General features: G+C 65.4%; 2 protein-coding genes across 4 annotated transcripts in view; both read left to right on the top strand.

Annotated features, from left to right (window-relative positions):
- Positions 1 to 985: 985 nt before the first annotated feature.
- Positions 986 to 11,840, top strand: FGR (FGR proto-oncogene, Src family tyrosine kinase). Of its 3 annotated transcripts, none has more exons than XM_040588264.1 (13): positions 986 to 1,201; positions 5,707 to 5,764; positions 6,062 to 6,314; positions 6,420 to 6,522; positions 6,809 to 6,907; positions 7,071 to 7,174; positions 7,256 to 7,405; positions 8,415 to 8,570; positions 9,015 to 9,194; positions 9,388 to 9,464; positions 9,546 to 9,699; positions 10,167 to 10,298; positions 10,550 to 11,840. In XM_040588264.1, exons 3-13 carry the CDS (start codon positions 6,074 to 6,076, stop codon positions 10,756 to 10,758), a joined length of 1,605 nt encoding a protein of 534 aa, XP_040444198.1. In that variant the 5' UTR covers positions 986 to 1,201; positions 5,707 to 5,764; positions 6,062 to 6,073; the 3' UTR covers positions 10,759 to 11,840. The 3 variants fall into 3 exon arrangements, with proteins under 3 accessions (XP_040444198.1, XP_040444197.1, XP_040444199.1); XM_040588263.1 differs by lacking the exon at positions 8,415 to 8,570 and adding an exon at positions 7,865 to 8,029; XM_040588265.1 differs by lacking the exon at positions 8,415 to 8,570.
- A 7,424-nt stretch (positions 11,841 to 19,264) lies between these two features.
- Positions 19,265 to 27,000, top strand: part of AHDC1 (AT-hook DNA binding motif containing 1) — a 50,599-nt gene continuing 42,863 nt past the window's right edge. Inside the window, 1 exon segment of the mRNA XM_040588103.1 lies at positions 19,265 to 19,756. Within this exon segment, the coding sequence (XP_040444037.1) occupies positions 19,621 to 19,756 (136 nt within the window). The 5' untranslated portion in view covers positions 19,265 to 19,620.

Here is a 27,000-nt window from a genome sequence, read left to right as displayed (position 1 = left end):
CGGTTTTGCAGGGCGGGTTCCCCCAGCGAGGAAGCCCCACTGAGACCCCCTTGGCTGGGGGGTCAGGGTGCCCAAAGCCTGAGGTTCTGTCTGCAGGGCGGGTGCCTCAGCGCCCTGTGCTGGGAGGGTGCCCAGGCAGGGTGCAGGGGGGGCTCAGACAGGGTGCTGGGGGTCTCACCCCCTCCCCCAGAGCTCACCAGAGTTTGTGGGTTGGTGTGACCGGTGCCAAATCCTGGGCTTTTCCCACCGGCAACTTTATCAGGACAAGGAGTAAATAAGGGGTCCAGGATCTGGTGGGCTATCGATGGCCACGGCAACTGCTCAAGCTGGCCAGGAGCTGCACCCCAGCCCGGGGGACAGCGGGAGCCCCCCTGGGACATGGTCCCAAGCTACCTGCCATCGGCTGGGCAAGGTGGGCTGCTGCCCCCCCCCCCACCGCGGCTCTGCCCTGCTGCGGATTCACCGCGTCCCCGCAGAGCCATCGCGGCAGAGACCCTGTGCCAGGCAGCCGGGTGGCTCTGCCTGTGCTTTGCCCTCAGACGGCCACCTTGCTCCTGCCCCCGGCGGGGTCGAAGCCCCCCGTGTGCGATGCTGTCCCTGTGCTGTCCCCGGGGGTGCTGGCTTGGAGGGGGGTCAGGGGGGCGATGCCAGGATCTGCCTTGGCATGGGTGCAGGCAGCACCCCAGCCTGGCTCGGGCTGCCTCTGGATCCCACAGATCCCCACGCACCCCCTGTAAATCCCAGCAGGCAGAGCTCGGGAAGCCACAGCGGTGTCCCCCCATGCTGCCGGCCACCGAGGGACCCCCGGTGCCGACCTGTCCCACCCCGTGCCACCTCCGCGGGCAGGCGGTGGGCCCGGGCAAGCGATGCCGGAGGGTGAGCCGGCGGCCGCCCCGGCTGGGCTGGCTGGTACAATGAACCATTGCTGGGAGCGCGGGGAGGAAGGGGGGGCGAGGGGAGGGGAAGCTCTTGCTCGGCTGCGAGAGCTGCCGAAGAGACAGGGGAAACAGGCACAGGCGCTCCCCGCTCTCCCCGCAGCGCCCACCTCACCCTGCCCTGCCCTGCCACCCACCCTGCCACCCCGGCCCCCCACGCCGGGCGGTTTGGGGTGCTGTGCTGGCACCTCGGCCTGTGGTCCCGTCGGGAGCCGGGTGCGGCGTGGGAGCGGGGGTCCATGCGAGCCGGAGCAGGAGGGCTGACGGTAGGAGGGATGCATGGGGATGTGTGGGGTGCTGGGTGGTGGTGGTGCTCGGCCCCCTGCTTTGGGGAGGGGTCTCTCAATCCCCTTGCCATGTGCTGGGGGGGTGCTGAGAGTTGTCTTCCCCTTGTGTGGGGTGGCTGTGGGACTGGGGTGGGATGGGGCGCTGAGCCGTGGGGATGGAAGGTCCCGTGCCCCTGGCCGTGGGGCTGCTGGGGGGCTGCCACTGGGCACTGCCCTCACTGCTCCCCCCTAGGCAACATCAGCCTTTGCAATGAGCCTGGGGGCGGGCGGGCAGGAGACCCATGTCCTCCCTGTCCCGGGGGGCAGCAAGTCAGCGAGGGGCAGCACGCCCCGGGCGGCAGTGTGGGGAGGGCTGGAGGCAGCCGCCTGCTCCAGCTGGTCCCCCGGCACTGATCGGTGGCAACGCCGCAGTGGGGAGGCTGCAGAGACAAATGGTGCCTTCGCCTGTGCCCGACCCAAGCGCTGGGGAGGGGGCAGGTCATGGCACCCCAGGGAACACTGGGATGGGGGGCACACGCCTGCTCCCCCAGCCCCACAGGTGCCCACGGCATGCCAGCCTGGCAGGTGCTGACGGGGGGATGCTGGGGGCTGAGCTCTGCCCTGCCAGGGCTGGGGGCAGCTGTGGGGGGCTCAGACCCTGGCCGGAGTGGGTGCTCCCCCCGCTCCCTGCAGCTCTGCCTCGTCCCAGTCCTTGGTGTGTCCCAAGGAGGGACAGGAACTGGCGGCTTCCTGCCCTGCACAATTCCCTCCCCGCCCCGCTCCTCCCGGGACATTGTATTTGGAGCCCTGGCCGGCTCCCTCCCTCCGCCCCTGCAGCCCCTCGGATCCGGGAATTGCTCTTCTTCCAGCGGAAATCCTGCTTTCCCAGCCAGCGATGGGGCTGGGAGGCCGAGGGGGGCATCTCCTCCCAGGACAGGGGGCCAGGGGCCAGCCCCTGCCACGGGCCTGGTGGCTGCCGGGTGGGCTTGTGGGGGCAGATTGCTTTTGGGGGGGTGGCAAGTCCTGCCTCCTCTGCCCCGGGGTATTGGGGAGGGGGCAGCACCCTGCCACCTCCTGGGGCTGGCACAGGGATGATGCCGGCTGGGCGCTGGCCATGTTGGTTCTGGGGGGCAGTGGTCCCCTTTGAACCCTGTCCTGCTGGCGGGCAGGCAGGGGAGGGGGGGTCCCTGCAGGCATCGCTGCTGGAGAGTGCCCGGGAATAGCACCGGGCTGCCACCGCGCTGCTGATGGGCACCGCCGGCGCTCCCAGCCTGCTGGTTTCCCAACTGGGGTGGGATGCCCCACTGGGAAACCCACGCTCGGGGGATGCTCTTGCAGCGGTCACCCCGTCTGCACGTCCTCAGCAGAGCATTGCATCCCATCCCGCCATCTCTGCTGGCGTCCCCGTGTCTCACCGAGCTCTGGAGCCATATGCTCCTGGTGTGGATCTCTCCGGCCACAGCAGGACCCTTCCCATCCCTCCTCGCACCCACTGTCCTCGGGGAACCTGCTCCCACCAGGGCTGAGCTGGGCCAGGGGCTGCCATGCCCCGCTGGGAGTTGCAGAGGACTCGCCAGGCATGGGGTGAACTGGGGGGACTGGAGCAGGGGCAGGGCTCTACCCCAGGGCCTCGGCTCTGGGCTGCTGGGCTTGGGACTGGGGGCAGCGAGGAGGGAGCAGGGACGTGCCACCGTCTGCCACTGCGTTGGGCCAAGGAGCAAGGTGGAGAGGAGGGATGTGTTCTCTTGTCCCCTCCCCAGGTTTGTGGGGGTCCTGGGTGTGGGATGGGGACATGGCCTGGGGTCATGTGTCCCAATGAGCCACCCAAAATGAGGCGCCTTCCCCTCCTGCGCTGCAGCTGCTGCATGCCTCGGTTTCCCCGCTGGGACCAGGGATGTCCAGAGCCACAGGGCGATGGAGGCGCCCGGGTGGGCTCCATGCTGGGCTGTGCAGCAATCTCAGTTCCTCTTCCACCAGCGAGGCTGCAGGCGGGTGGTGACAGCCACCGTGGTGCAGGGCCACAGGCAAAGGACGGAGAGGGGTGCAGGGCGGAGGGGGTGGGACAAGGCGGGGGGGGGCACAAAGCACCCAAGCGGCTGCAGCTGCTGCTCAGCCCTGCTGTGGTCCCTGCCCAGCCTCCCTGGCTGCCACGTCCCCGAGGCCTGGGAACCTGCCAGCCCCGGGGTTCCCCTTGGTGGCTGCCGCACGCACCATCCTTTTCCTCCACCTCCTTCCCCATGCCGTGCTCCTGCTGCTTCCTCCTCCCGCTGCGTAGGTGCCGGCTGGGTTCCTCTGGCAGCTGCCCCTCTGCCGCTGGCGTGTTCCTCAGGGAGCCATAGCGTGCCTGGGTGCCGGGGGCCCACCCCCAGCTTGGCAGATGTCACCCCGGCTCGTCCCCATGGCACAGGGTGCGTGATGTTTCCAGAAGCCCCTGTATTTCCGCATCCCCCCAGCGCCTGACCCCTCCATCACTGTTATACTCCAGAGCAGCATGGCGGCAGGGGAGGGGGGCGATACCCACTGGGTGCCTCAGCATCGGGGGTGACAGGCAGGGTGACACTGCTGCGCACCAGGACATGGCACCCGGGCTGGGAGCTGGGAGTGGGGCTGAACCGCCCCGTGCCTGGGGGGGTCGGGAGCAGATGGACAGGCGGCCAGGGATGCGGCTGCATCGTGCCCAGCCGTGCCCGGCGGGGCGGGGGCAGCGGCGGGGGTGACAAGTTGGCTGGGTCTCAGCGCAGGGCGGGAGCTGGCAGCTCGGCTGGGACTGGTGCCGGTAGAGCCGGTGTGGGAAGGGCTCGGTTGCCATCTGCTCCCAGACTCCGAGCAGCACCTTTTCGGGAGAGCTGGGGCCAGATGCCAGCGCGCAGCCATCAGACATGGGGCCAGCTGCATCCCGTCCCCACAGACGATGCAAAGGGACAGTTTTTGTGCCACCCTGCCTGGTTAGGAGGTGGCAGGGACCAGCTCGGAGATTTTGTGGGTGCCCAGAGAAGGGGAAGCATGGGTGCAATGCTGCTGTGTGGCAGCTAAGCATGGCACAAGCAGTGGCTAGAGCCCGTGGTGCAGCGATATTTTGGGTTTGTCCTTGCCTAGAAGATGCTCCGTGCCCGCCTGATCCCTGCCGGCCGCTGTGACAGCGCTGCCACCACACTCAGCACAGAAATTCAGCAAAATGAGAAGTTTCTGCGTGTGATGCTGGCAACAGGGTGGGTGATTCCCACCCAGAGGGGACGGGATTTGCGAGAGCTGGGGGTGTTAGTCAGCTGAAATAGCCACTTGCTGTCAGCAAAAATAAAAACCCCGAGCAGGGGCATGCCCTTTCGGATTTGGCAATGCTGCCCCGTCCGCAACGGCCGTGGCCTTGCCACACTGCTGGTGTCGAAAGCGAAGGTGGAAGGGGGAGAGACGTCCCTTTCCACTCCCAGCTGAGAGAAAGGAAAGTGAATCAGACTTTGACAGGGGAAACATGCCTGAAACGTCTCATCTGCCCCAAACCCTGTGTCCTCTGCGCTCCCAGGATGGGCAGCGGGCGCAGGGCTGCTGCTCAGCACCTTCCCTCCACTCTTGGGCTGCGATGGGGTGAGCTCTGCCGTACAGCTGCAGAGCCCTCAGCCAGAAAGCTTTGCCCAGTCCAAACTGGGCAGACTGGGGTGGGTGGGTGTGCAGCACCCAGGGGAGGTGACAGGGCTGGGGACAGAAATGTCCCCTTGCAGCCATGGCAGGGGGGGACTGATTTCCTCTCCTGCGACACCTTGGCTGCCACATGTGACCCGTCCGGAAGAGTGGCCCCGACCGCAGCGAGGCCAGAAAGGCCCCTCATGCCGCCGGACACCGGCTCCCCGGCCGAGCAGAGGGGATGGGGACACTCCGAAGGCTCCTTTTCGCCCTGCTTTGGGGCAGCCGGGGGACACGTCTGCCCTTGGCGGGAGGCAGTCGGTTTGTTGAGGATGCAGCAGGAGAAAAAGAGAAAAACTGCTCAAGGATGTGGTTTCAGCCCATGCAGGGGTGTTGCAGCCTGTGCAAGAGCTTGCAGCCCTAGAAGGGGTGTTGCCACCTGTGCAGAGGTATTGCAGCCCGTGCAGGGGTGTTGCAGCCCGTGCAGGGGTGTTGCAGCCCATGCAGGAGTGTTGCAGCCCGTGCAGAGGTATTGCAGCCCGTGCAGGAGTGTTGCAGCCCGTGCAGAGGTATTGCAGCCCGTGCAGGGGTGTTGCAGCCCGTGCAGGGGTGTTGCAGCCCGTGCAGGGGTGTTGCAGCCCATGCAGGAGTGTTGCATCTCGTGCAGGAGTGTTGCAGCCCGTGCAGGGGTGTTGCAGCCCATGCAGGAGTGTTGCAGCCCGTGCAGGGGTGTTGCAGCCCGTGCAGGGGTGTTGCAGCCCGTGCAGGGGTGTTGCAGCCCGTGCAGGGGTGTTGCATCTCGTGCAGGAGTGTGCATCCCATGCAGGGGTGTTGCAGCCCGTGCAGGAGTGTTGCCCTCTGCCTGATGCCCTCCCTGGTGTCCACAGGTGCCTCTTCTCCCCGAGGTGACATGGAGCAGCTGAAGTGACCCGAGGAGTCATCGCAGTGAGTAGGGTCGCCATGGATGGGAGCACCCCATGGGTGCCAGGGGTAGCAGGGTCCCCCTGGGCAGCACAGCTCTCCTCGTAGCCCAGTCCTGATGTCACAGCCCAGGCACCCAGCTTGCTGTGCCAGGGGGTGGCAACACCCCGCTCCTACTGGGGCCGGGGTGAGTGTGGGGGTGGGCAGGGGCCCATGCATGCACCCCAGTGCCTCTGACTGGGACCAGGTGTGCACACACTTGTGCACATGCATGTGCCCTGCTGGGGGGGGCACGGGACTCATGGTCCCTCTGTCCCGCAGGCCGTGCCCAGGATGGGCTGTGTGCACTGCAAAGAGAAGGGATCTGGCAAAGGGCAGGTGGGGGGCGAGGTGGGCACCCCCCCACCCCTCACTTCCCAGTACGACCCCGACCCCACGCAGCCGAGCGCCATCTTCACCCGCATTCCTGACTTCAACAACTTCCACGGCACGGCTGTGCCCTCGGCTCCATCCTTCACGGGGCCAGGGCTCTGCACCTCCAACACGCTGCAAATGCGGAGCGGGGGCATCACAGGTCAGTGGGGCTGGGGTGCTGGGGGGGTTGTCCAGCTGCACCCCTGCAGTGCTGGGGTGTGGGGGTATCCTGGGGGCTCACTGCAGCCCCCTCCGTGCGCCACAGGTGGGGGTGTGACGCTCTTCATCGCCCTGTACGACTATGAGGCCAGGACAGAGGACGACCTGACCTTCCAGAAAGGGGAGAAATTCCACATCATCAACAACACGTGAGCCCTTCTAGGCCCCTGCCACCCCCAGCACCCCAGTGCCACCCTGGGGAGGTGCCTCCGTGCATGGGTACCCCGTGCAGGACCCAGGCTGGGGACCCCAGCTCTGCCGCGGCTCCATTGCTGGGTACCTGCAAGAGAGCCAGGGCCACGTGTGTCATGTGTTGAGCGGTCTTGTGCTGGGGGAGAACGGGATCTGGGGGTGCTGTGTGCGGGGTGGGGAGGGCAGGACAGCCAGGTCCCTCCGTCTGTCCCTCCTCCTCACTCTTTGTTCCTCTTTCCCCAGGGAGGGTGACTGGTGGGAGGCCAGGTCGCTGAGCACGGGCACCACGGGCTACATCCCCAGCAACTACGTGGCCCCTGTGGACTCTATCCAGGCAGAAGAGTAAGTATGGGGGGTTCAGGGATGGAGGAAGACCCCAACCCCATCTGCCTCGGACCCAGGTGTCCTGGCACTCCCGGCGAGCCCTGGCAGTGCTGGCAAGGGGCCCCGTGGGTGGGTGTCCCCCGGTGGTGCCCCCCCAGCTCTGAGCCTGGCCCCATGGCAGGTGGTACTTTGGGAAGATCGGGCGCAAGGATGCGGAGCGGCAGCTCCTGTGCCATGGCAACTGCAGGGGCACCTTCCTCATCCGGGAGAGTGAGACAACGAAAGGTACAGGGACAGGGATGGGGACACCGGGAGGCTGCGCCCTGTGTCCCTCCCTGACCCACCCTGACCTGTGCCCCCACATAGGTGCCTACTCCCTCTCCATCCGGGACTGGGACGAGGCCAAGGGAGACCACGTGAAGCACTATAAGATTCGGAAACTGGACAATGGGGGCTACTACATCACCACCCGTGCCCAGTTCGACACCGTCCAGCAGCTGGTCCAGCACTATATAGGTAGGGTGGGATGGGGGGGCACGGGTGGCGTGGAGAGGGGTAGGGAGAGCCCAGGATACCCTTTGGTAAAAGATAGCCATCTGGGCTAACTGGGTTTAACGGTAGAAGGAGGGGGCTGTTCTGGTGGTGGCATTAGGGGACCCCCCGGGGGTGCCCCCCTTCTGAGTCCTGGGTGCAGGGAGCACCCGGGCTCTCCGGAGCTGTTAAATAGCCCCTGGGTCTGGGTGGGCACGAGCCATGGGCACAGCCAGGGGAACTGGGCATCCGGCACAGCCCGAGGGGGTGCGGGGCCATCCTGGGGGAGGCAGAGGGGGGCGAACCCCATTTATATGTGAGCATGTCGGGGGTTGACTGGACCACGCAGGAGCCTGGGCGATGCCTGGGGCAGTGGGTGGGCGCAGCGGGCTGGCGGGGGTCCCTGCGTGGCTGACGGCTGCCCCTGCCACCCCGGTGCCGCAGAGCGGGCGGCTGGGCTGTGCTGCCGCCTGGCCGTGCCGTGCCACAAGGGAACCCCCAGGCTGGCCGACCTCTCGGTCAAAACCAAAGACGTGTGGGAGATCCCCCGCGAGTCGCTCCAGCTCCTCAAGAAGCTGGGCAACGGGCAGTTCGGGGAAGTGTGGATGGGTAGGGCCTGGTGGGCAAGCTGGGGAGAGCAGGGGGGGGGGGATGGCGGGGGCACCCCCAGGCCTGGCACCCCCCACCCCTGGGGAAGGGGCTCCTGCCTGCTGGGGCAGGCTGAGCAACACCAGTTTGCCGGCATGGGGATAAGTCTCGTGTCCTGCTCTGGGGTCACAACAGGTACCCCGGGCTGCCACGTGATGTCCCTGCATGGGTGAGCAGCCCCCCCATTTCAGATGGGAGGACAAGACCAGGCCGAGGGATCCCCTTTTTGCCATCCTCTTCCTCCAGCGCCCCATGCTCGCTCCGCTCGGCATGCATGCTGCATTCATCCCATCGCACCCCCTCCCTCCCTCCTACCTTCCCTGCCCCCCCCACCCCCCACCCGCAGAATATAACGACGGGTTGTGCCATCTGCTAACCCGCGCGTGCCCCGCTATGAAGCCCCAGACCCTGGGATTAGCTAAGGACGCCTGGGAGATAGTGCGGGAATCCATCAGCCTCGACAAGAAACTCGGCATGGGATGTTTCGGAGACGTGTGGATGGGTAAGGCTGGCCCAGCCGGCCAGTGGGTGGGGGGCACAGGGGGGGCAGGGGCAGTCTGGTCCTGCCCTGGCAGGCAGCATCACGGGATGCCAAGCGGTACCCACTGCTGGGGGGGATGGCAGCTTGGCACAGGCTCCCCTGTGGAGGGATGGGGAATGGGGTGAGGTTGGCATTAGGAGATGAACTCACGGGTGCCTTGTCCCCATGCCATGGGGTGAGGGGGACTCCTTGTCCTGGGTGGGATTTCCTTGCCCTGCCCTGATTTCCTTGTTCCTCCACCCATGCAACCCTCCATGCATCCCTCCCACCCTCCATCCATCCATCCTTCCATGCAAGCATGCACCCCTCCATCCACATACCCCCTCCATCCACGCACTCCTCTGTCCGGTCCTGCTGGGGCTGGCTGTCCCCTGAGCTCACGGTGACGCTGTGTCCCCGGCCCAGGCACATGGAATGGCACCACGAAGGTGGCGGTGAAGACGCTGAAGCCGGGCACCATGTCACCCGAGGCTTTCCTGGAGGAGGCTCAGATCATGAAGCGGCTGCGGCACGACAAGCTGGTGCAGCTCTACGCCGTCGTGTCGGAGGAGCCCATCTACATCGTCACCGAGTTCATGAGCCAGGGTGAGGGGGGAGCACTGCCCGTGGGACCCCCCAGCATTCCTTTCCTCCAGCTCTTCTACAAGCCTCACCCTGCCTGGGCACAGCTGGGGTGGGCAGGGAGCTGGTCCCAGGGCTGGGGGCTTGCAGGGGGTGGGCACCCTTGGGTGGGCACGGCTGGTTCTCCGGCGCTTTGACTGGCACCCTTTGCCCGCAGGCAGCTTGCTGGATTTCCTAAAGGATGGGGACGGCCGCTACCTGAAGCTGCCCCAGCTGGTGGACATGGCTGCCCAGGTACCGGGGATGCTGGCACGGGGTGGGGGTGCACCCAGGGGCTGCATCTGGGGGGTTCTCACTGCTTCCCACCCCCGCCAGATCGCGGCGGGCATGGCCTACATCGAGCGGATGAACTACATCCACCGGGACCTCCGCGCTGCCAACATCCTGGTGGGAGACAACCTGGTGTGCAAGATCGCCGACTTCGGCCTCGCTCGCCTCATCGAGGACAACGAGTACACAGCGCGCCAGGGTGAGCCGGTTTGGTGCCCTGCTGCTGTGGGGACGGCTGCCCTGTCCCCTCTGTGCTGCATCCCACCCTGGGCCCGGAGCTGGTCATCCCCAGTGCTGGGTGTCCTGGGCAATGGGTGTCCCAGGGGCTGGGTGCCCCCAGGGATGGGTATCCTGGGTGATGGATACCCCAAGGGATGGGTGTCCCAGGGGATGGGTACTCCAGGTACAGGGTGTCCCCAGTTCAGGGTGCCCCATGTGTGGTGTACCCCAGGCAGAGGGTACCTTGCGTGGTGGGTGCCCTTGGTGCACGGTGTCCTGGTGAAGGATCCTCCCGGTGCAGGGTACCTTGGGTGCAGGACACTTTCAGTACAGGGTGCAGCATGTCCCCAGTGCAAGGTGTCCCAGTTGCGGGCTGTCCCCAGTGCTGTCCCTGGATGTGGGTGCAGCAGGGTGCCCCGGCCGTGGCTCACCTGCCTCCTCTTGCAGGTGCCAAGTTCCCCATCAAGTGGACGGCCCCCGAGGCTGCGCTTTTTGGGAAATTCACCATCAAGTCAGACGTCTGGTCCTTCGGCATCCTCCTGACTGAGCTGGTGACCAAAGGCCGGGTGCCCTACCCAGGTATGGCAGCGGGCACCCTTGGGGTGGGCTGGGCGGCAGGGCGCAGGCTGGGCAGGGACTGACCCTCCCCGGCTGCCACCAGCAAGGCTTGCCCCATGCCTCAGTCTCCCCATCAGAGAGACCAGCGCTACGCCGGGCTTCCTATCCAAACCACGGGGCAATGTTGCTGTGTCCCTTGGTGTGCCTCAGTTTCCCCACTGGCTCATCCTGTGGGGGTGCTGGTCACTGAGCTGGGGGTCCTTGTCACGCAGGGATGAACAACCGGGAGGTGCTGGAGCAGGTGGAGCGGGGGTACCGCATGCAGTGCCCGAGCAACTGCCCACCCTCCCTGCACGAGGTGATGGTGCAGTGCTGGAAGCGGGAGCCCGAGGAGCGCCCCACCTTCGAGTACCTCCAGTCCTTCCTCGAGGACTACTTCACTGCCACCGAGCCCCAGTACCAGCCGGGGGACAACCAGTGACCTGCTGCTGGCACCCCCCAGCCGGGCTCTGGGGTGGCTTTTGGGAAAACCTCCCCCTTTTTGCAGGGGGATGTTGCTCCGTCTGCTTGTGCAGGCCCCCCCCTCAAAAAAATAATGCCTGTCAGGGGATGCTCAGGGTGCCCCCGGCTTTGCACAAGGATTTTGGACTCAGAGAGGGGGCAAAGCTGTGCCCCCCCCCCCGCCCCCCTTACCCCTCTCTCGTTGCCTTTACACCCAGCTTTGAACCTGAGAAGTGCTTTGGCTGGGGGGGAGGGGGGGGTACCCCACTGTGCTCCCCCCAGACACCCCTAGACCTGCTGCAGCAGAAGCCTCAGGGTGGGGGGACCATGCCAACCCCAATCTCCTCTCCTCCAGCTCAGCTCTGCACACCTTGGGGGGTTCAGCTCCCCAAATCCTGGTGCTGACCTGGGGAAGATCACCTCAACTTCCCTCCCCCCCCCCAACCCCCCCCTGTTATATTGTCTTTAATTTATAAGATTTTATACCCCTCACCCAGCAGCCATCTCACCGTCAGGAATCCCTGGGGTATTTGGGGGGATCCCTTTGCTCCCCCCTTTTATCTCCTCTCCTTATAGTAGAGCCAAGTCCTGAAAGCCATAAACCTCTGCTTGCACTGGCGGGGAAACAAGGGGTCCCGGGGGGGCCAGGGGTCCTTGGGGGGCCCAGGCGGGGGTGGGACAGCTCTGCCCCAGGGGCTGTTTCCTGCTGCCCCATGTCAGGCAGGAGGGGGGTACGGGATGGGGTTACCCCCACGGCGCTCAGGGGGGTCCCCACTGCAGCTTGGCTCAAACCGCTGTGGCAAGCGTTACAGGGGGCTGGGGGGGGGGACTCGGGGCACAATGTGAATGTGATGGTGCTGGGGTGGGGGGGGATGCCACCCTGCCGGCTGGCTCCTGGGGGGCCGGCTGCCCCCCTGGGCACCCCCTTTCCTAAAGGGGGCTGCCTGTAGTCCCAGGCTTGGCCCCAGCCTTGCTCCCCATGGCCAAGAGCCCCCCAGCACCCATGGGGCAGGGCTGTGGGTGGCCAGTGCCATCCAGGGGGGGTGAGGGAAGAGGAGGGGAGGGATTCGTTGTTTATTTTTTTTTAAATCCAGTCTGTAAATAGAGAGAAATAAAACCTTTCTAACAAGTGGGGGGGGGGGGAGCCTGAGTCCTTCTTCGCCCCCCCTCAGGTTGAGGAGCTGCCCCAGGTGGGTATAAGGCAGTGGGCAGGGTGGGCTGGGGGGTGGCTAGAGCTGGGGGGGGCAACCCTGCACTGCAGGAGTTGGGGTGGGGACACCCATCCCCATGCAGGGGGGCTCCCAGGTTCAGCCAAGCCAGGACTGGGAGCTGTATCCTCACCCTCTCCAGCCCAGGGCACAGGCATAGCCCAGGCTGGGGGGGCCACCCCCATGGGGGAAAGCAGGGAAAGGCCCCCCTGCCCCCACCCCCGCTCCAGCCATTTAGGGCTGCAGCATCAGTTCCCCTTGCAAAGAAAAGCCTGGAAAAGCAGGGCTGGGAAGCATTTGGGTTTGCAAAGCTGCCCCCACGCAAGGCAGTCCCCCCCCACACCCAGCATCCCCACTGTCCCCTCCTGCTAGCTTGCAGGCATGTGCGTTAACGAGGCAGCAGCCTGGGTTTAATTAGCAGGGGGGGTGTCTGGCCAGGGGAAAATGCTGGCACCCTCCTCCGTGTGAGGGCAGACATGCCAGTGGGGGGGGTCCTGTGCTTGGAGGCTGGGGAAGAAAAGGTTAATTTTCCTTGCAGCTTGGCCTCCCCAGCAGGGCCCAGCTGTGGCGGCTAATGAATTCCCCAGCACTGGTGGGAAGGGGGGACTGGCCCTGGCCCCATCCAGGGGGGGCTCAGGCTAGGGGGGAGGCCCTGGGCAGGTGGGGAGAGGGGCACGAGGCCAGTGCCAGTGGGTTTGGGGATACGCTGGGGGGCCTGGGGACATGCCACCATCCCTGGGCACCTCCCCAGCTCCCGCTTCACCCCAACTCCTACAAGGGCTGCAAATCCTCCGGGCACAGGGTCACACAGTGGAGCAGGGCTGGATGCGGCCGCACCCCTTCCCCATCCCAGGGAAAAATCCCTCCGGGAAGGGCCAGGCCCCCAGCCAGGCTTGGCTGGGCAGCGTGGCACGGTGCCCGGTGCTGGGGGGGCCAGGCGAGGAGAGCAGATTGCGTGGCACCGCCAGCCGAGGCGAGGAGGCGGTTGGCACCGGAGCGCAGCGGGTAGAGCCCTGGTGCCAGATTGCAGCCACCGGCTCCGGCTGCCCCACGCCTGGGGCTGGGCACCCAGGGCCACACAGGCGTGGGGGGTGAGGGCCACGTGGGGCACCCCACGGCCACGGCAGCATCCTCATCACACCCCCCTGCCTGGGGGAGGTTGGGGCTTTGGGTTGTGCCACCCCTTGGCTCTGCCCACCCGTCTGCCCCCCCGCTTTGTATCACCCCCGTGCTTGGCGTGCACACACCTGCACACCCATGTGTTCAGTGCACACGTGTTCACACGCACACCGCCTGTCCTGGGTGTGCACACGCGTGCATTCACTGCAGCCCTGCTCCGTGCACACGTGTGCACACACACTCTAATGTTCAGTGCACACAGGCTCTGACACATGCCCAGCACCCCAAAACAGCTCTCCCTTTGTGTAGGGTGCACACATCTCACCCACGCAATGTGTCCCTTGTCCCCAGGCCCACGGGGACACACATGCTGTACCTCCCCAGCCCCATGTGGGTGGCAGGACCCTCCAGCTGGGGGGAGCACCCCGGTTCAAGCCTGCTCCCTGAGCCAGGCACAGCACTGCAGGGTTGGGGTCCCCCCCTGTGCCCCCTAGCACCAGTGCTGGGCAGGATCCATCCGCAGCTCAGCCCTGGTAATTAAAGTCTCCCACTTAATTGCAACTGGAGGTTTCATAGAGCAGGGCTGGCTCAGAGGGGGCTATGGGGACCCCGACCTTGTGCGCCCTGGCCGAGGTGGGGGGGCCAGGCAGCAGCTGCTGGGCGCTGGCTTGGGAAGGAGACGGATGCGGCTGCACGGCCGTGGCGGGCACCTGTGGAGAGAAGGCTGGAAAGCAGAGCCGGGTGGGAGGAGGGAGCAGCTGGGTACCGGTGGGGAGGAAGGCTCACCATCACCCTCGCCATGTCCACAGGCAGCCCCTCCATCCAGGATGCGATGGGCTGATGGGCACTGCCGGATGGACCCTGGTGTGCTGAGCCCTGGCTGTGCCAACCCTGACTTGATCCCTGTTCCTGCCCGTTCCTGCCCGTTCCTGCCTGCTTGGGCACGCAGAGGGGCTGATCCCACCATGCTCCGGCTGCCCAGCAAGGTGACACCTGGGCAGCAGCGAGCAGGATCAGACCCTTGTGCTCTGCTGGCTGCCAACCTGGCAATTCCCTCCAGCGCAAAATTCACTTAAAAAAGGAATAAAAACATAAATCTGGGACCTGGCCTGGTGTGGAGGGGCAGGGTGGCGTTGGGGACTCCCCACCACTGCCCTCCTCATGCTCCGCTTTCACCTTCCTGCAGCTTGGGCCAAATCCTGCCCTCCCGATGGGAAACGATGCCACCGCCCCTTGTGTCCCCAGCTGAGGACCCCCATCCCCAGCAGTGCCGGTGGCAGCAGTGGGGCAGGGTTGAGCCAGAGGGTTTGTGCTGACCGTGCCATGTCCCGGGGGCCCGCACGGATCTGGCCATGTGCTTTGACATGCTGTTGGGCTGCCACAATCCCTGCAGGACCACGGTCACGTCACTGCAGTCTGTCCCCAGTTCTCACCTTCAGTGTCGTGAGCGTGAAAGCTCTCGAGGACAGAGAGCGGGGCCCAGGATTGCAGGGACTGGTGTGAAGGGGCTGAAGGCAGGGACCCTCATCCTGGCCTCCGTCCTCCTGTCCTTTCCCCCTCTCCCCCCATGGGTGCCCCGAGGCAGGGGCGAAGGGGTTAAAGTGTTTCACCCTGGGGTGGCTGCAGCCTGAGCAGGGGAGGGGGCATTGATTTTATGCGAATGCTGGGTTGCATCGACCAGGGATGGAGGGAGGGATGGCTGCTGGGGGGGGCACGGCCGCCTGCCCGCTTCTGGGGTCAACCCCGCCAGAGTCCCCGCAGCTCCCAGCAGCCCAGGGCAGGGTCCACCCTGAGTGCCTCCAGCCAGCAGGGATGGGGAGACTGGGGAGGAGAATGGGACCCCCCCCTAAAGCTGCTGCAGGGTTCATTTTTGCTGCAGAGCTTGGGTTGGGTGCTTGAAGGGAACACAGCTGTGGGTGCTGGGGAGGGCAAAGCTCATCATCCAGACTCGGGGGCTCTGGCCCCTTCCCCTCCCAGCTGGCCAGTCCCTGCAGCATCACAGGCAGTGCTGCAGAGCCAAGCCCTGGCTGCAGCATCTTCTGGAGAGGAGGCAAAAGCAGCTCAGCACCACCTCCCTGCCCTCACCCTGCCTGCAGCTGAGGGCCGAATCCAGCAGGAGGCTGCAGCATCAGGTCCCCCCGCTGCTCCCCAGGACCCCCATCCCCATCGTGCCCAGACCTGCCCTCCCTGCTCCTGCCTGCAAACCCTGCCCGTGCCTGCCAGCCCACGCGGTCCCGCTCCGGCTGGCTGCTCTGCCCGCCTGTGCCAGCCTCGGTCCACACGAGCGCGGCGGCAGCTCGCGGGCGGGAGGTTCTGGAGAGAACATGCCCACCCGCTGCCAAGCGCGCGGTGGGCGCAGGTGTGAGACCACTGCAGATGGCCGGCGCTGCAGACCCTGGCATGAGGGAGCCGCCGCGCTGCCACCCTCCCCGGGCGTCCTCTTTCCCGGAGCTGCTGTCGGGAGCCATGTCTCCCTTGTGACCGAGAAGGAGCCATCCCCACCCAAAACAAGCCCGGGGTCTGTCCCTGTCCCCTCTGGCCCAAGCTCCCCAGGGACCGGTGGAGCCTGCAGAGCTCCTGGGTCGTGGATCGGAGCCGTGCCCCAGCGGCAGCAGTGGCCAGACAACAGTGGAAAGTGGCCAAAAATGTGGTTTTAGGCTTGACCAGGCTTGGAACTGCTGGTCCAGGCCTGCAGGGACTGTGTCCCCAAAGGGGAAACTGAGGCAAAGAGGGATTTATCGGCAGTCACCCAGCAGCTCAGCACGAGTCACTGGGAGGGGACACCTTCTTCCATGGAAAAACAACTGATATTTGGAGAGCCACGTACTGGCCACAGCAGCATCTGTGACAGCAATGGGGGAGCAGCAGGATGTGGTGACAGAGGTTTCTCGGGCGAAGCAAGGCGTGGGGACAGTCGGGTCACGCAGACACTCGCAGATGGGGAGGAGGCACAGCAGGAACCTTGCTCTGCCCGGGGCACAGGGCTGCTCGGGGCTGCTCAGAAACGGTTGCTTTGGGGAGAAATCTGGGATGGTTTTGCTGCTGCTGTGGGGAAGCACGGGGCTGGAATTTGGGGATGGATGGGTCTTTTCTGCCGCAGTTACATTTAACAAGGTAAAATCTGGCTGGCCCCAATCCTCTGCAGACACCCCAAACCCAGCTGGGGTCTCTGGACCATGCTCTCCACAAAGGCAGCTCCTGCATCCCAGCAATGCATCAAACACCCTTCACTGTCCTCCTCGCCGCCCTGTGCCCGTGCACCCCAGCTCTCCCCCTCAGCACCGCACTGCACCCCGCTGCCTCCCAGCCCTCTGCTCCCACCCGGGGAGCCGGTGGCTTTCAGGGTGCCCACTGCCACCACCCCCCAGCCAAGCCAACCCGAGCTTTCGGGGGACAAACCAGGCAGGTCACCCGCTGGCCTGATCCTGGCAAGGGTGCTGGCTAGCAGCACCTTCCCCCCCGGGTTTGCGGAGGGGGGGGCTGGACTCCCCGGGTCAGCTGCCCGCAGGGTGCGGGGACACGGGCTGAGAGCTGGGGACAGCGGTGGCCCCGGCTCGGCAAAGCAGCCACTAGATGGTAGCGTAAGTCCACGCCAACGCTGCTGACACAGCACTTGGCTGGGAGCGGGGACAGGGTGCCCGGGTGACCCGGGTGGCCCTGGGGACCCGCCTCCACCACCCATCTCCCCAGGGAAAAAGAGAGAGCGGCGGGGCTGAGCACCCGCGGAGTTGTGACACGGGTGGCAGGGGCACGGCTCACCCGCACCAATGCCCCCTGCCACGGCTGGAAGCCACCGAGGCACCAAACAGGGGGTGCGGGGGGGACCCCACTCCCAAACCCATGGCATCCATCTCCCCGTTTCCACCCCAACCCACCCCGTGCAGCTGAGCTGGGGACAGCTGCGGGGCACAAGCCTGACTTGAGGGGGGACTGGGTTTATCCTGGGGCCCTGGGGTGACACAGGGCACCCAGCTCGGCATGGGGGTCCCATGGGAGCCTGGCAGGGCTGGAGTGTGGGTGCCTCTTTGCAAGGACCTCACTGCAAAGTGCCTCTTCGCTTTGCTCCTCATCCCCGCTGCCAGCCCTGCCGAGGGCTCCATGCCAGACTGATATATATATTTTATGATAACTATAGAGATGCACTTCAAACCTGACAAAGGACTTTGACAGTTTTAAGCATCTCTTTGATTAATACATGACCTTTTAATGCTTTGGATTAAATTAATAAATCTTTTACATTCTAACCCGTTCTGCTTGCAATGTAATGTTTTTTGTACGACCTCCTTCTCTCCCTGCCCATGCAAGACAGCTGACCCATCCCTCCGTCCCACTCCCCCGGTGCACACACAGGTACAGCAATACACAGCTTTGCAATATTCATAGGGCGCAAAGCCCTGCAAGGCAAGAAGGGAGGGATCCTCCTCGTTTTTTGAACCGTCCCTAAAAATAGCAAGAAAATTCAAAGCTGACATTCAGGGCGAGGGGACGAGGAAGCCTGCAAAGTTGCTCACTCAGCCACCAGCAATTGCAGCGATCCTGTCTGCGTGTGCAGATTCCTCTGCTGACCGGGCTGAAGCCCAGGCCTCCTCTCCGCACCGCTTCCAGGAGCAATGCAGACCGGTCCCCATCCTCATCCAGGTTGCGCAAAGTCCAGCCAGCCCCTGATCCATCCCCACCGATCCCGCTGGGGTGCACGGAACTCTAGGGACAGAGCTGCCAGCATTTCAGGTGCAATAGGTCCCTGCCGGAAGATACCTATCAGCTTGACCCCAGCTCACCAGTTCATCCCAGTCTGGCTGCGAAGCTGGGGTTCCCAGTGCGTATCCTGAGCACAGCTTCACTCCTTGCTGCCTGTTGATCCCAAAACACACACCAAACCCCAACCTGCACCACGCAGACGAGGCGGAGGGCTGCTGTAAAGCCAGGTGCTGTGTCTCTCCCTGCACCCATGTGTTATTTCATCGATGACTCACGTGTTATTAGCAGCCAAGCAATATTCCCAATTCCCTGGAGTTAACCCTTCACTCGTCACTCACAAAAACACAATGTCATAACAAACATCAGTGGTATTATCTACTTTAATTATATTGTATCTACCCAGCTCTGGGAACATTAACATCGGCGGAGACTTGGAGGGAAGGTACTAGGGGGATGCTCCGTGGAGGAAGGTCACGGGGTGCTCAGGGGGCTGGGGGGCTTCTCCCTGCTCTGCCACCACTGTCCCAAGGGGCCTTGGTCACCACCTGCCCTCCTGGCATCCCCTTTGGGACCTGGCCGAGAGGGGATGCAGTGCTGTACCCCCAAGAAGGTGGAGGAGTAGGATGATACCAAACAGCGAGGAAGTTTCCAGGTCTCCAGGTTTTTTTGCTTTAAAAAAAAAAGTGGAGGGGGAAAAAAAAGGGGGGGACATGGTGGGGGGGCGCCCCTTAGGGGTGCGTGAGGGCGCAGGGGTGCTGAGCTGGAGAGGGTGATGATGTTCAGGTGCGCACCCCAGATTGTGGCAGGGGGCCGCAGGGGCTGTGCGTGTGTCCCCCTCAAGCCTGCATCCTCAGGGAGGGGGGTGCGCAGTGCGGGTGCAACCCGGGAGAGGGCAGCAATGCCCCGCGCATCCCACTGGGACCTCGCGGGGTGGGGGGGGGGGGGAGGGCATCCCGGGGGTGGGGGGGGGGGGGGCAAACCACCGTGGTTTGTCCCCCCACCCGCCGGGGTGCCCCCCCATAAGTATCCCCCTCCCCAAGCAGCGCGCAACGGAGGCGCGCCCGTTTGCGCCCCTCCCTGCGCGCTTCGCAGCGACGGGGAGGAGAAAGAGGGGCGGAGGGGGGGGGGGAGAAGGAAAGGAAGGAGGGAAAAAAAGGGGGGGGGAAAGGAAGGACTACAAGGCCCGGCATGCCCCGGCGGTGCTGCACGGCTCCCCGGGGTGCCGGATGCTGGCCGTGCCGCTGACAGCGGAGCGAAGCGGAGCCGCGGTCCCCGCCGCGCACGGAGAGGAGAGAGGGGCAGGGCGCGCCTCGCCGCCGGCTCCGCTCCCCCCCTCTTATCCCAGCCCCCACAAAGCCGGGAGCGGCAGAAGGCAAGAGCGAGGGAGGAGGTGGAGGAGGAGGAGGAGGAGGAGGAGGGAGGAGGAGGAGGAGGAGGAGGAGGAGGAGGAGGAAGGGGGGAGGCAGCGGCAAGCCAGGGCTCTGCTGCGCTGTGTCTTTCTTTGCTTTCCGCAGGCGGCGAGCGGCGGAGGCGCAGAGGGGAGGTCGGTTCCCCTCCGCCTCCCGCTCCGCTGCCTTTTGTGTGTGTGAGAGGCGAAGGGGGGGGGCAAAAAAGAGGAGAAAAAAGGAGGAAAAAAAAAAAAAAAAGCGAAGCGGTAGCGGGGAGAGAAAAGCCCGGAAAAAAATAAAATAGAGGGGTGGAGGTGGGGGAGAGGGAAGGAGGAAAGCGGAGAGGAAAGAGCAGGCAGGGGACGGAGGAGGGGGCGGGCTGGCAGGAGCGGAGTTGCCTGGGGAGAATGTGAGCAGGAGGCGCTGGAAATGCTCTCGTTGAAGGTGGCGAGCGGTGCCGAGGGCTCCGGGACCCCCGCGGCCGGTCAGGAGGCAGCCCCGCCGGACGGCAGGAGCCTCCCCAAGCGGGCGGGCTCCGAGGGGCTCGGAGCGCAGCAGCCGGCGGGTGAGTACCGGGGACCCCCCGCCTTTGTGTGGGGCTGGGAGGCGGGAGGGGAAAGGTTTTGGGGGGGGAGGACACACGGGACACCCCCTTCGGGCAGAGCGGAAGGGGGGGGAGGCGGTGGCGTGTCCCCCGCCGTCCCCTCCGCTGAAGTTGCGCGGCGAGTTGGTGCCAAATTGCAGGAGTTTAATGGCACTTGGGGCGGGGAGGGGCGGGCGGGGAGGGGCGGGGCGGGGGGGGGGGGGGGGGGCCGGGGCGAGCCCCCGACTGGGGGGGTGCTGCGATCTCCACGAGTTCGGCCGCCTCCCCCTGGCCGCCCCCCCCGCCCCCCGCCTGCCCCCCCCCGCCCCCCCCGGCTGCGAGCGCTGAGTGACAGCTGTCAGAGCGGGCTCTCTCCGCTAGAAGGCAGGCCGCCGCCGGAGCCGAGCGTCTCACCGACGTTTGGGGTTAGCCGGGCTTCCCGGGGGACGGGGGGGGGCCCCCCGGGGCACAGCATCCCAACCCCTTTCCCTGGCAGCCCGGCCCCCTGGAGCGGCGGGCGGGCCCGCGGGGGGGGCTGCCCCGGGGCGGGGGTCGGTGGTGGTGCGTGGGGTGAGGCGGGGGGCTCACCCCAATCCCGCCGGCGAAGTTGTGTGGTCCGCGGTGCGGGGCTCGGTGAGCGGTTGTCACTTCGGTGCCTGTCATCCCCCCTCTGATTTGTTTTTATCGATCAGCTGATTTAAATCCCCCCCCCCCCCCCCCCCAGCTCCGCGATCTGGCGCGGCCCCTCGGTGCTTGCACAGCAGTGGGGACCCCAGGGGAGCAGTGGCTTTGGCAGGGGGTGCCATCACCCCATGGGGGTCACGCTAACGCCAGACCCTCTCCCCACCCTGGGGATGTGTTTGGTGTCCCCAAGGCCAGGGCAGGTGGAGACACCTGGGTCCCCCCCACTTGTTTATGTGCTGGGAGGGGGACATGGCCCCAGCTGCGACCAGGTGGCCTCGTGTGTCCAGCCCCTCGGCCCGTGGCTGCCAGAAGAGCCCCCAAAAGCCGCGGGCTGAGCTCATTGTGTGCCACGGTGGAGTCGCTCCAGATTTATCCTGGCGTGACAGAGAGCAGAAGCGAACCCCCAGGGCGACAGGCACGGATCCTGCCCGCTCGCTTTTGACCCAGGCGCTGTCGGGCGCTGGGGGCGCGTGGTCCATATTGGGGGCCCCCCCCAGGCCTCCCCCCCCCCCCCCTCGCCCTTTCCTCGCCCCCCCAGGTGTCCCCTTACACTGGCTGCTCCTGCTGGGCTGAGGAATTTGCAGGGGAGGGTGGTGGTGGTGGTGGGAGGGGGGGAAGAGGAGAGCGAGGGGGGGTGGGGTGGGGGGGTGGGCTGGAGAAGGGATGGCATGGCGCCAAATTCCGCTCTGCCATGTCTCTGTAACCTGAATAGGCCAACTCCATCCCCGGTGCGAGTCCCCCGGGGCTCTGCCGCGCTCCGATGCAGTCAGGCAGGAGGTGGCTTTCGCCCAGCTGCTGGCCTTCCCCCCCCCCGCACCCCTCTGCACCCCATCAACCACAGTCCGGTTCCCTCCCTCCGCCGTCCGGTGAGCAGCAGCCGCCGCCAGCCAGAGCCACCGTGCACCCGCCGGGACCCGAGCGGGCAGGAGGTGGAGGTGGCCGGGGTTTTGGTGGCGGGGGGAGAGGCGAGGGGTTGGCACAGGGATGGGGATGGGGTAGCCAAGGACACGGCGGGAATGGGGCGGCCGGTAGAGGAGAAGCGATGGAAACCCATGGAAGGTTACGGGAAGCCTGGGGGGGCCAGCGCTGCCCTGGCCTCCTTAGAGGAGGCAGCAGAGACCTGGGGCAGGCTATTTCTGCTGAGATCCCGAGGAAAGCTCTGGGAGAATTGTGGGCTTCTATAAATAGTGTGTGTCAGCCGAGTGGAAACAGGGCCTTGAAATGCTCCTGCTATTCTCCCGAGTGCTTGGAACCAGCTCTTGGTAAACAGGGCAGTGGTGGGGAGGGCTGTTTCCTTCTTCCGGGCTCGTTAACGGGAGCGTGGTGGGGGGAGCAGGAGAGACTGGGGGGGGATTTTTGCCTGGCCATAGGGCAGGGCTCCCCCCCGGGGCCGGCTGGCTGGATGCTGGGCTGTGGCCGGGCTGCCCGGATGCGGGATGGCCCCTGAATGCGTCGCAGATGTCCCCGTCCCCCCCCTCCGCCATCCCCTCCCCAGCCCCACCGCCCGCCAAACTTCAGGGCTGGGGTGTGCCGCGCGGGCTGGCTGTGGTCCTCGGGGAGCTGGCGATGCCGGGGGTGGTTCTTGGGGCGCGAGGGCTCAGCTGGCCAGGGGATGCTCACCAGGCCCCCTCTTCTCCCCAGCACGGGGCTCTGCGGGTTCGCAGCCTGGTTCCCCCACTCCTCACTGTGTGTCCGTCCATCTGTCCGAGCTGGAGTTGCTCCTGCTCTGCCTCAGGGCACACACTGAGCGATGCTTGGCCCACTGTGTGTGCTGGAGGGCAGGTATTTGGTACTGTGAGACCTTCCCTCGCCATGCCTGGACACCCAGGGTGCTGGGGACCCCCTCCCTCGGGGGCTTTTGCATGTGGAGGGGACGTGATGACATGTGCCCAGGGTGTTTGCTTGGCTCCGGGCTGCGTCCTGGTGGTCCCACGGCCACGGGTGAGCATTTCAGCTTCGCGTGAGGACCCGGCATCATGCGTGGCGTCACCTCCCCTCACACCCGCGCCCCAGTATTTATTCCGTGCTGCAAACGGTGGCTCAAAAGCTGCGTTATTATTTTCCTTTTGAAATAACAGAGAGGGGACACAAATGGGGTGCCGCTACGGTGCCTGCCATGAGTTTTTAAGGTGATGTCTGGTGGGCTGCAGGGTGCAAGGGATCCAGCGCGTGCCCAGTGGGATTTGACGTGGCAAAGCAAAGCAACCAGGAGCTCAGGGGGGTGTCGCGGTGCTGGGGAGCTCACCCTGGCCCTGTGGGCTGGCTGACCCAGGTGAAGGCTGGGGTGCTCTGTGGCAGCACAGCGCAGCGTGCCGCTCTGCGTGGGTGGGAAGGGGCGAGCGCCAGTCCGTTTTTATTTTTTCTTCTCTCCATCTTTTTTTTTTTTTTCCCCTTTCTTTCCTTTTTTTTTTTTTTTTTTTTTTTTTTCCCCTCCCTCTCTGTGGGTTGAGTGTTGGGGCGACAGACAGGGAAAGTCTGAGCAATGGTCTCCGCGCTGGTGCTGTCTTCAATCACCGCGTCCCAGAATCCCTCGCTCTGGGCCTTCTAGGCACAAGGGCTTACAGCGAAAATCGGCAGCTGCAGCTGCGAGTGAAAGCACAAGAGCCCGGCTGGGTCTTTGGCATCGGCAGGAGAGCAAAAAGCTGGGGGAGGCGAGGAGGGAAAGGAGGGGGGGGGGGGGGGGAGAAATGTGCCCTGTGGTTTTTTTCCAGGCTTGCCACCGAGGGTTGTGTTTCAGAGCATCGGTTCCCGGGCGCGGGAAGAGGCGGGAAGGGAGGGGGGTGCAGAACGATGCCTCCGGGGAGCTCATTAAAATCTGTCGGCTCCCCCCTTTTGCCGGCCGAGGGAGGCTGGATACGAAGGGGAAGAAGGGAGGGACGTGCTGGGAAGGAACATGCCTGCAAACTGGCTGCCCGGTGGGGACAGTTCCCAGCCCAGGCAGGAACGCTGCCCCGGGGGCTCACCTGTTGGAGCATGTAGGATGCCTGCATGCCAGCGGGGCCGTGACAAGGGCGGGTGCGCGCCGCCACGCCAGGGACTCCCTCTGCGGCAGGGTGAAGCCCCCCTGGGGATGCTGAGCTGGGCTGGGAGGTGTGATGAGCTGCCACGGTGCAGGGGGGGCTGCGGTGGCCGGGGGTGCAGGGGGTCAGCAGGGTGCGGACAAGCGGGAGGGGGTGTTAGCGGGAGGTGTCAGCACGTGTGCAGCAGAGGTTGGTGCGCAGGGATGGATGGCGCTGGCGTGCAGAGCCGGGGGGTGAAGGTGGGTCTGGGCAGGTGCTGGCAGGGGACACGCCACCGTGGTGAAAACACCTCCTTCCCCTTCTCGGTGATGGGAACGGGGACAAACAGTGGCAGGGACCCCCCTCCCCATGCCAAAGCCCACCCCGCGCAGGCGTGCAGACGGGTGAGCACTGATGCAGCCTGGCCTGGCGTGATGCGGGGAGACAGGGGAGCGGCGAAATGTGCTATTGATCCTCTCAGAGGGAGAGCAAAGCAGTTCTGGCATCCGCCAGCTCCAACCTCTGCCCTTCCCGCCGCTAAACGAGCTCCAGGCGGAGGGAGCAGCATCCCATCCCATCCCATCCCATCCCATCCCATCCCATCCCATCCCATCCCATCCCATCCCATCCCATCCCATCCCATCCCTGTGCCGACACTGCTGCCGCCCCCGGGGCCCCGAGCCCCACGCACACTCTTTGCCTCCTGCTGACTTCAGCGCATCGGCTTGGGCTCTGCGCCTGTACATTCCTCGCAAAACCTGGGCCTAAAATATCTGGAGGAGGACGGAGCGCCTTGGGCGAGGGAGATGAGCTCTTCAGCTGCGGGAAAGAGGGAGGCTGCTCAGCTGGAGGCAACAGGGCTGCTCTGCTCCCCGCCGGCTGTGGGTCCCCTGGGAATTCGCTGGGAATGAATTTTCCCTGGTGACCTCAGTGGCTCGGTTTGGGATGGGTGCGCCTGAGCCGAAGCAGGGGCAGGAGGGGAGCGCGGCACCTTGTGCATCGCTGGATGGGTGGTATGGGGAGCAGGGTGGCAGGGGAGCAGGGTGGTGGGGAAACAGGGTGGCAGGGAGCAGAGTGACAGGGCAGCAGGGTGGTAGGGAGCAGGGGGACCGGGGAGCAGGGCAGCAGGGTGACAGGGCAGCAGGGTGACAGGGGAGCAGGGTGACCGGGGAGCAGGGCGGCAGGGTGACAGGGCAGCAGGGTGACAGGGGAGCAGGGTGGCAGGGGAGCAAGCTGGGGCTGGGTGGCTGAGGAGGGACAATAAATGCCGAGAGGGAGGTGCTAGGCGGGAGCTGTGTGAGAACCAGTTTGCGAGGTCCAGATTGGCAGCAGATCCTGAACCAGGAGGAGCTGAGCATCCATACGGCCCCTGCCGAGATCAGACGAGACGACAGCGACTCGGTTTGGGGGAAGAAATTGGAGGCGGGGGGAAGCTTTTTTGCTGAAATGAAATTTGAACCCCAAAGTGGGAGGGAAGTGGAGGTGGGGGGCACGGCTCTCTCCACATGGTTATTACTGCTGTTTTCCACCCAGCTGAAAGGAGAATGTAGCTTAATATGGACCCGCGGGGAGGAGAAGCGATCGGGAACGGGGATTTGTCAGGAGGGAACTGGGAAACAGCGAGAGAGACGTAGAGGTGAGAGTGGCCAGCGCATTGCCCAGGGAGGTGTTTGCAGCCCGGCAGGAGAGGACCGAGCTGGGCTGGAACAAGGCGCTATTGTTCTTGGCGAGCGGGGGGCCAGCCCGCGGCCCCCCCCAGACCTGCAGAGCTGGCGCGGATGCCGGGGAAGGGTTTTTGGGACCGGTTTTCCCAGCGGATTGCTGGTTGGGGAGTGGGAAGAGCTGGTGGTGTTGGGGTGCGCCAAAGGGACAGGCCAAAACGCCGGGGGAGACGAAGGGGCGGGTGGGGGGTGATGGCAGGTGAGCCGGGGGAGTTGGGGATCAGCGAGCGGGAGGGTGGGAGGGTGGGGGCGGCAGAGCGGGGGCTCAGTGGCCAGAGGATGGCGTGGGGAAGGGGCTGTGTGAGCGGTGGCAGGGCAAAGCCCGGTGTCCCTCGGCTGGCAGGCATAGGGGCTCCTCCTCGACGCGTGCATGGGGCTGGGGAGGGCGAAATGAAGGGGCTTCTCCCCTTGCTGGCCCAAGGACCCCTATCACCCCGCAATCCGGGTCCTGCTGTGTTCCTCTCTTGGTTGTTGGCATCTCTCTGGCAGCCCCCAGCCCACCGCCGCTATTCCTGCATGTCCCCTTGGTCCCTCACCCCAGCGCCTGCCATCGCCACCCTTGGCACCGCCGCTGCTGTCAGCATCTCGCTTTCTGCCCCCAGCGTCGGGCACGGAGGCGTTGGCAAGAGCCGTGGCCCCATCCCGCTGTTGGCATCAGCCGCTGCGTTGCCGCAGCCACCAGCTGTCCCCTGGGCCATGCTGGAGCTTGGGGACACCTCAGGGTGCCGACGAGCTGGAGTGCAGGGGACCAGTGAGGCACGTAGGGGCTGGAGGAACAGGAGGAACAGGAGGAGGAGGGAGAGACACACAGCCCTGTGGGGTCTCAGGGCTGTGGCTGGGGAGGGGGTGGTGAGGCAGGGGCCAGCCTCTGCACGACTTGGGGCGAAGCTGAGCTTGTCCCACCCCTCCCTGGGCTCCCTGTGCTGTAGCTGGGAGCCAGCCTTGCCCCCCCCCCCCCCCCCCCCCCCCAGCTGGAAAAGAGAGACACCCCCTGCCTCCAGTGCAGCCCTGGCATTTGTTCCCCATTCCCCCCCCCCCCCCCCCCCCGCCCCCCCAGTTCCCACCTCTCTGGTGCTTCAAACGCAGCGATGCCCTGAAGGCAGCAGAAGCACCTTAGCAAGTGCACACTAAATGTTTGAACACGCATGGGTGGCTTTGGCTTCACTGCTGCCCTCGCCCTTTCCAGCCCCTTCCCCAGCAGCTGCCTCTCTGGAGCCCCCAAGTTTAGGGGGTACCCATGGGGGCTCCTCGTCTCCTCCAAGCCAGGGGTGTAATATTTGCTCAGCAGCTCTTGCTCTGGATTATTTGCTTTGCTCCGACCGAGCCAGTGCCGTGCTCAGCATTGCTGTGCCACCCCGGGTGTGTGTCATCGTACGTGTGTGTGTGTGTCCCCCAGCCCACCCGCCGCCAGCCCCGGCCGCACGTGGTGGTACCACGGCATCCGCGCGATGCCCGCCTCCCCATCCTTCATCCCTGCATACTCGCCTCCTCATCCTCTTTGCCTCAGCACCCTGCAGCCAGGCCGGGCGCCTGTTGGGGCGGGGAGGGGGGGGAAACAGTGTTCCCCTCCCCTCCCCGGCATTCCTTGGGAGTGAAACACAAGAGCTGGCAGGGCACTCCTGCTTTCTCTGGCCTCCACTCCTCCGGTGCCTGAACAAAGCCCTCCTGCCTCTCCCGGGAACCCAGGGTTTGAAACAGGAGAGGCGGCTGGTGCTGCGTGGCAAGACGAAATGTCCTCCTCCAGCCTATTTTGGGTTTCTAGGGTGGGTGGGGGACAGAGGCAGGCACCGTCCCCGCGGTCCCTGCGAGGGGCAGCTCCAGC

This window comes from Falco naumanni, chromosome 3 (genome assembly GCF_017639655.2).
Source record: "Falco naumanni isolate bFalNau1 chromosome 3, bFalNau1.pat, whole genome shotgun sequence".
Classification (NCBI taxonomy): domain Eukaryota; kingdom Metazoa; phylum Chordata; class Aves; order Falconiformes; family Falconidae; genus Falco; species Falco naumanni.
The sequence above is the reverse complement of the archived record's forward strand: the minus strand, read 5'-3'. Positions and strand labels throughout refer to the sequence as shown.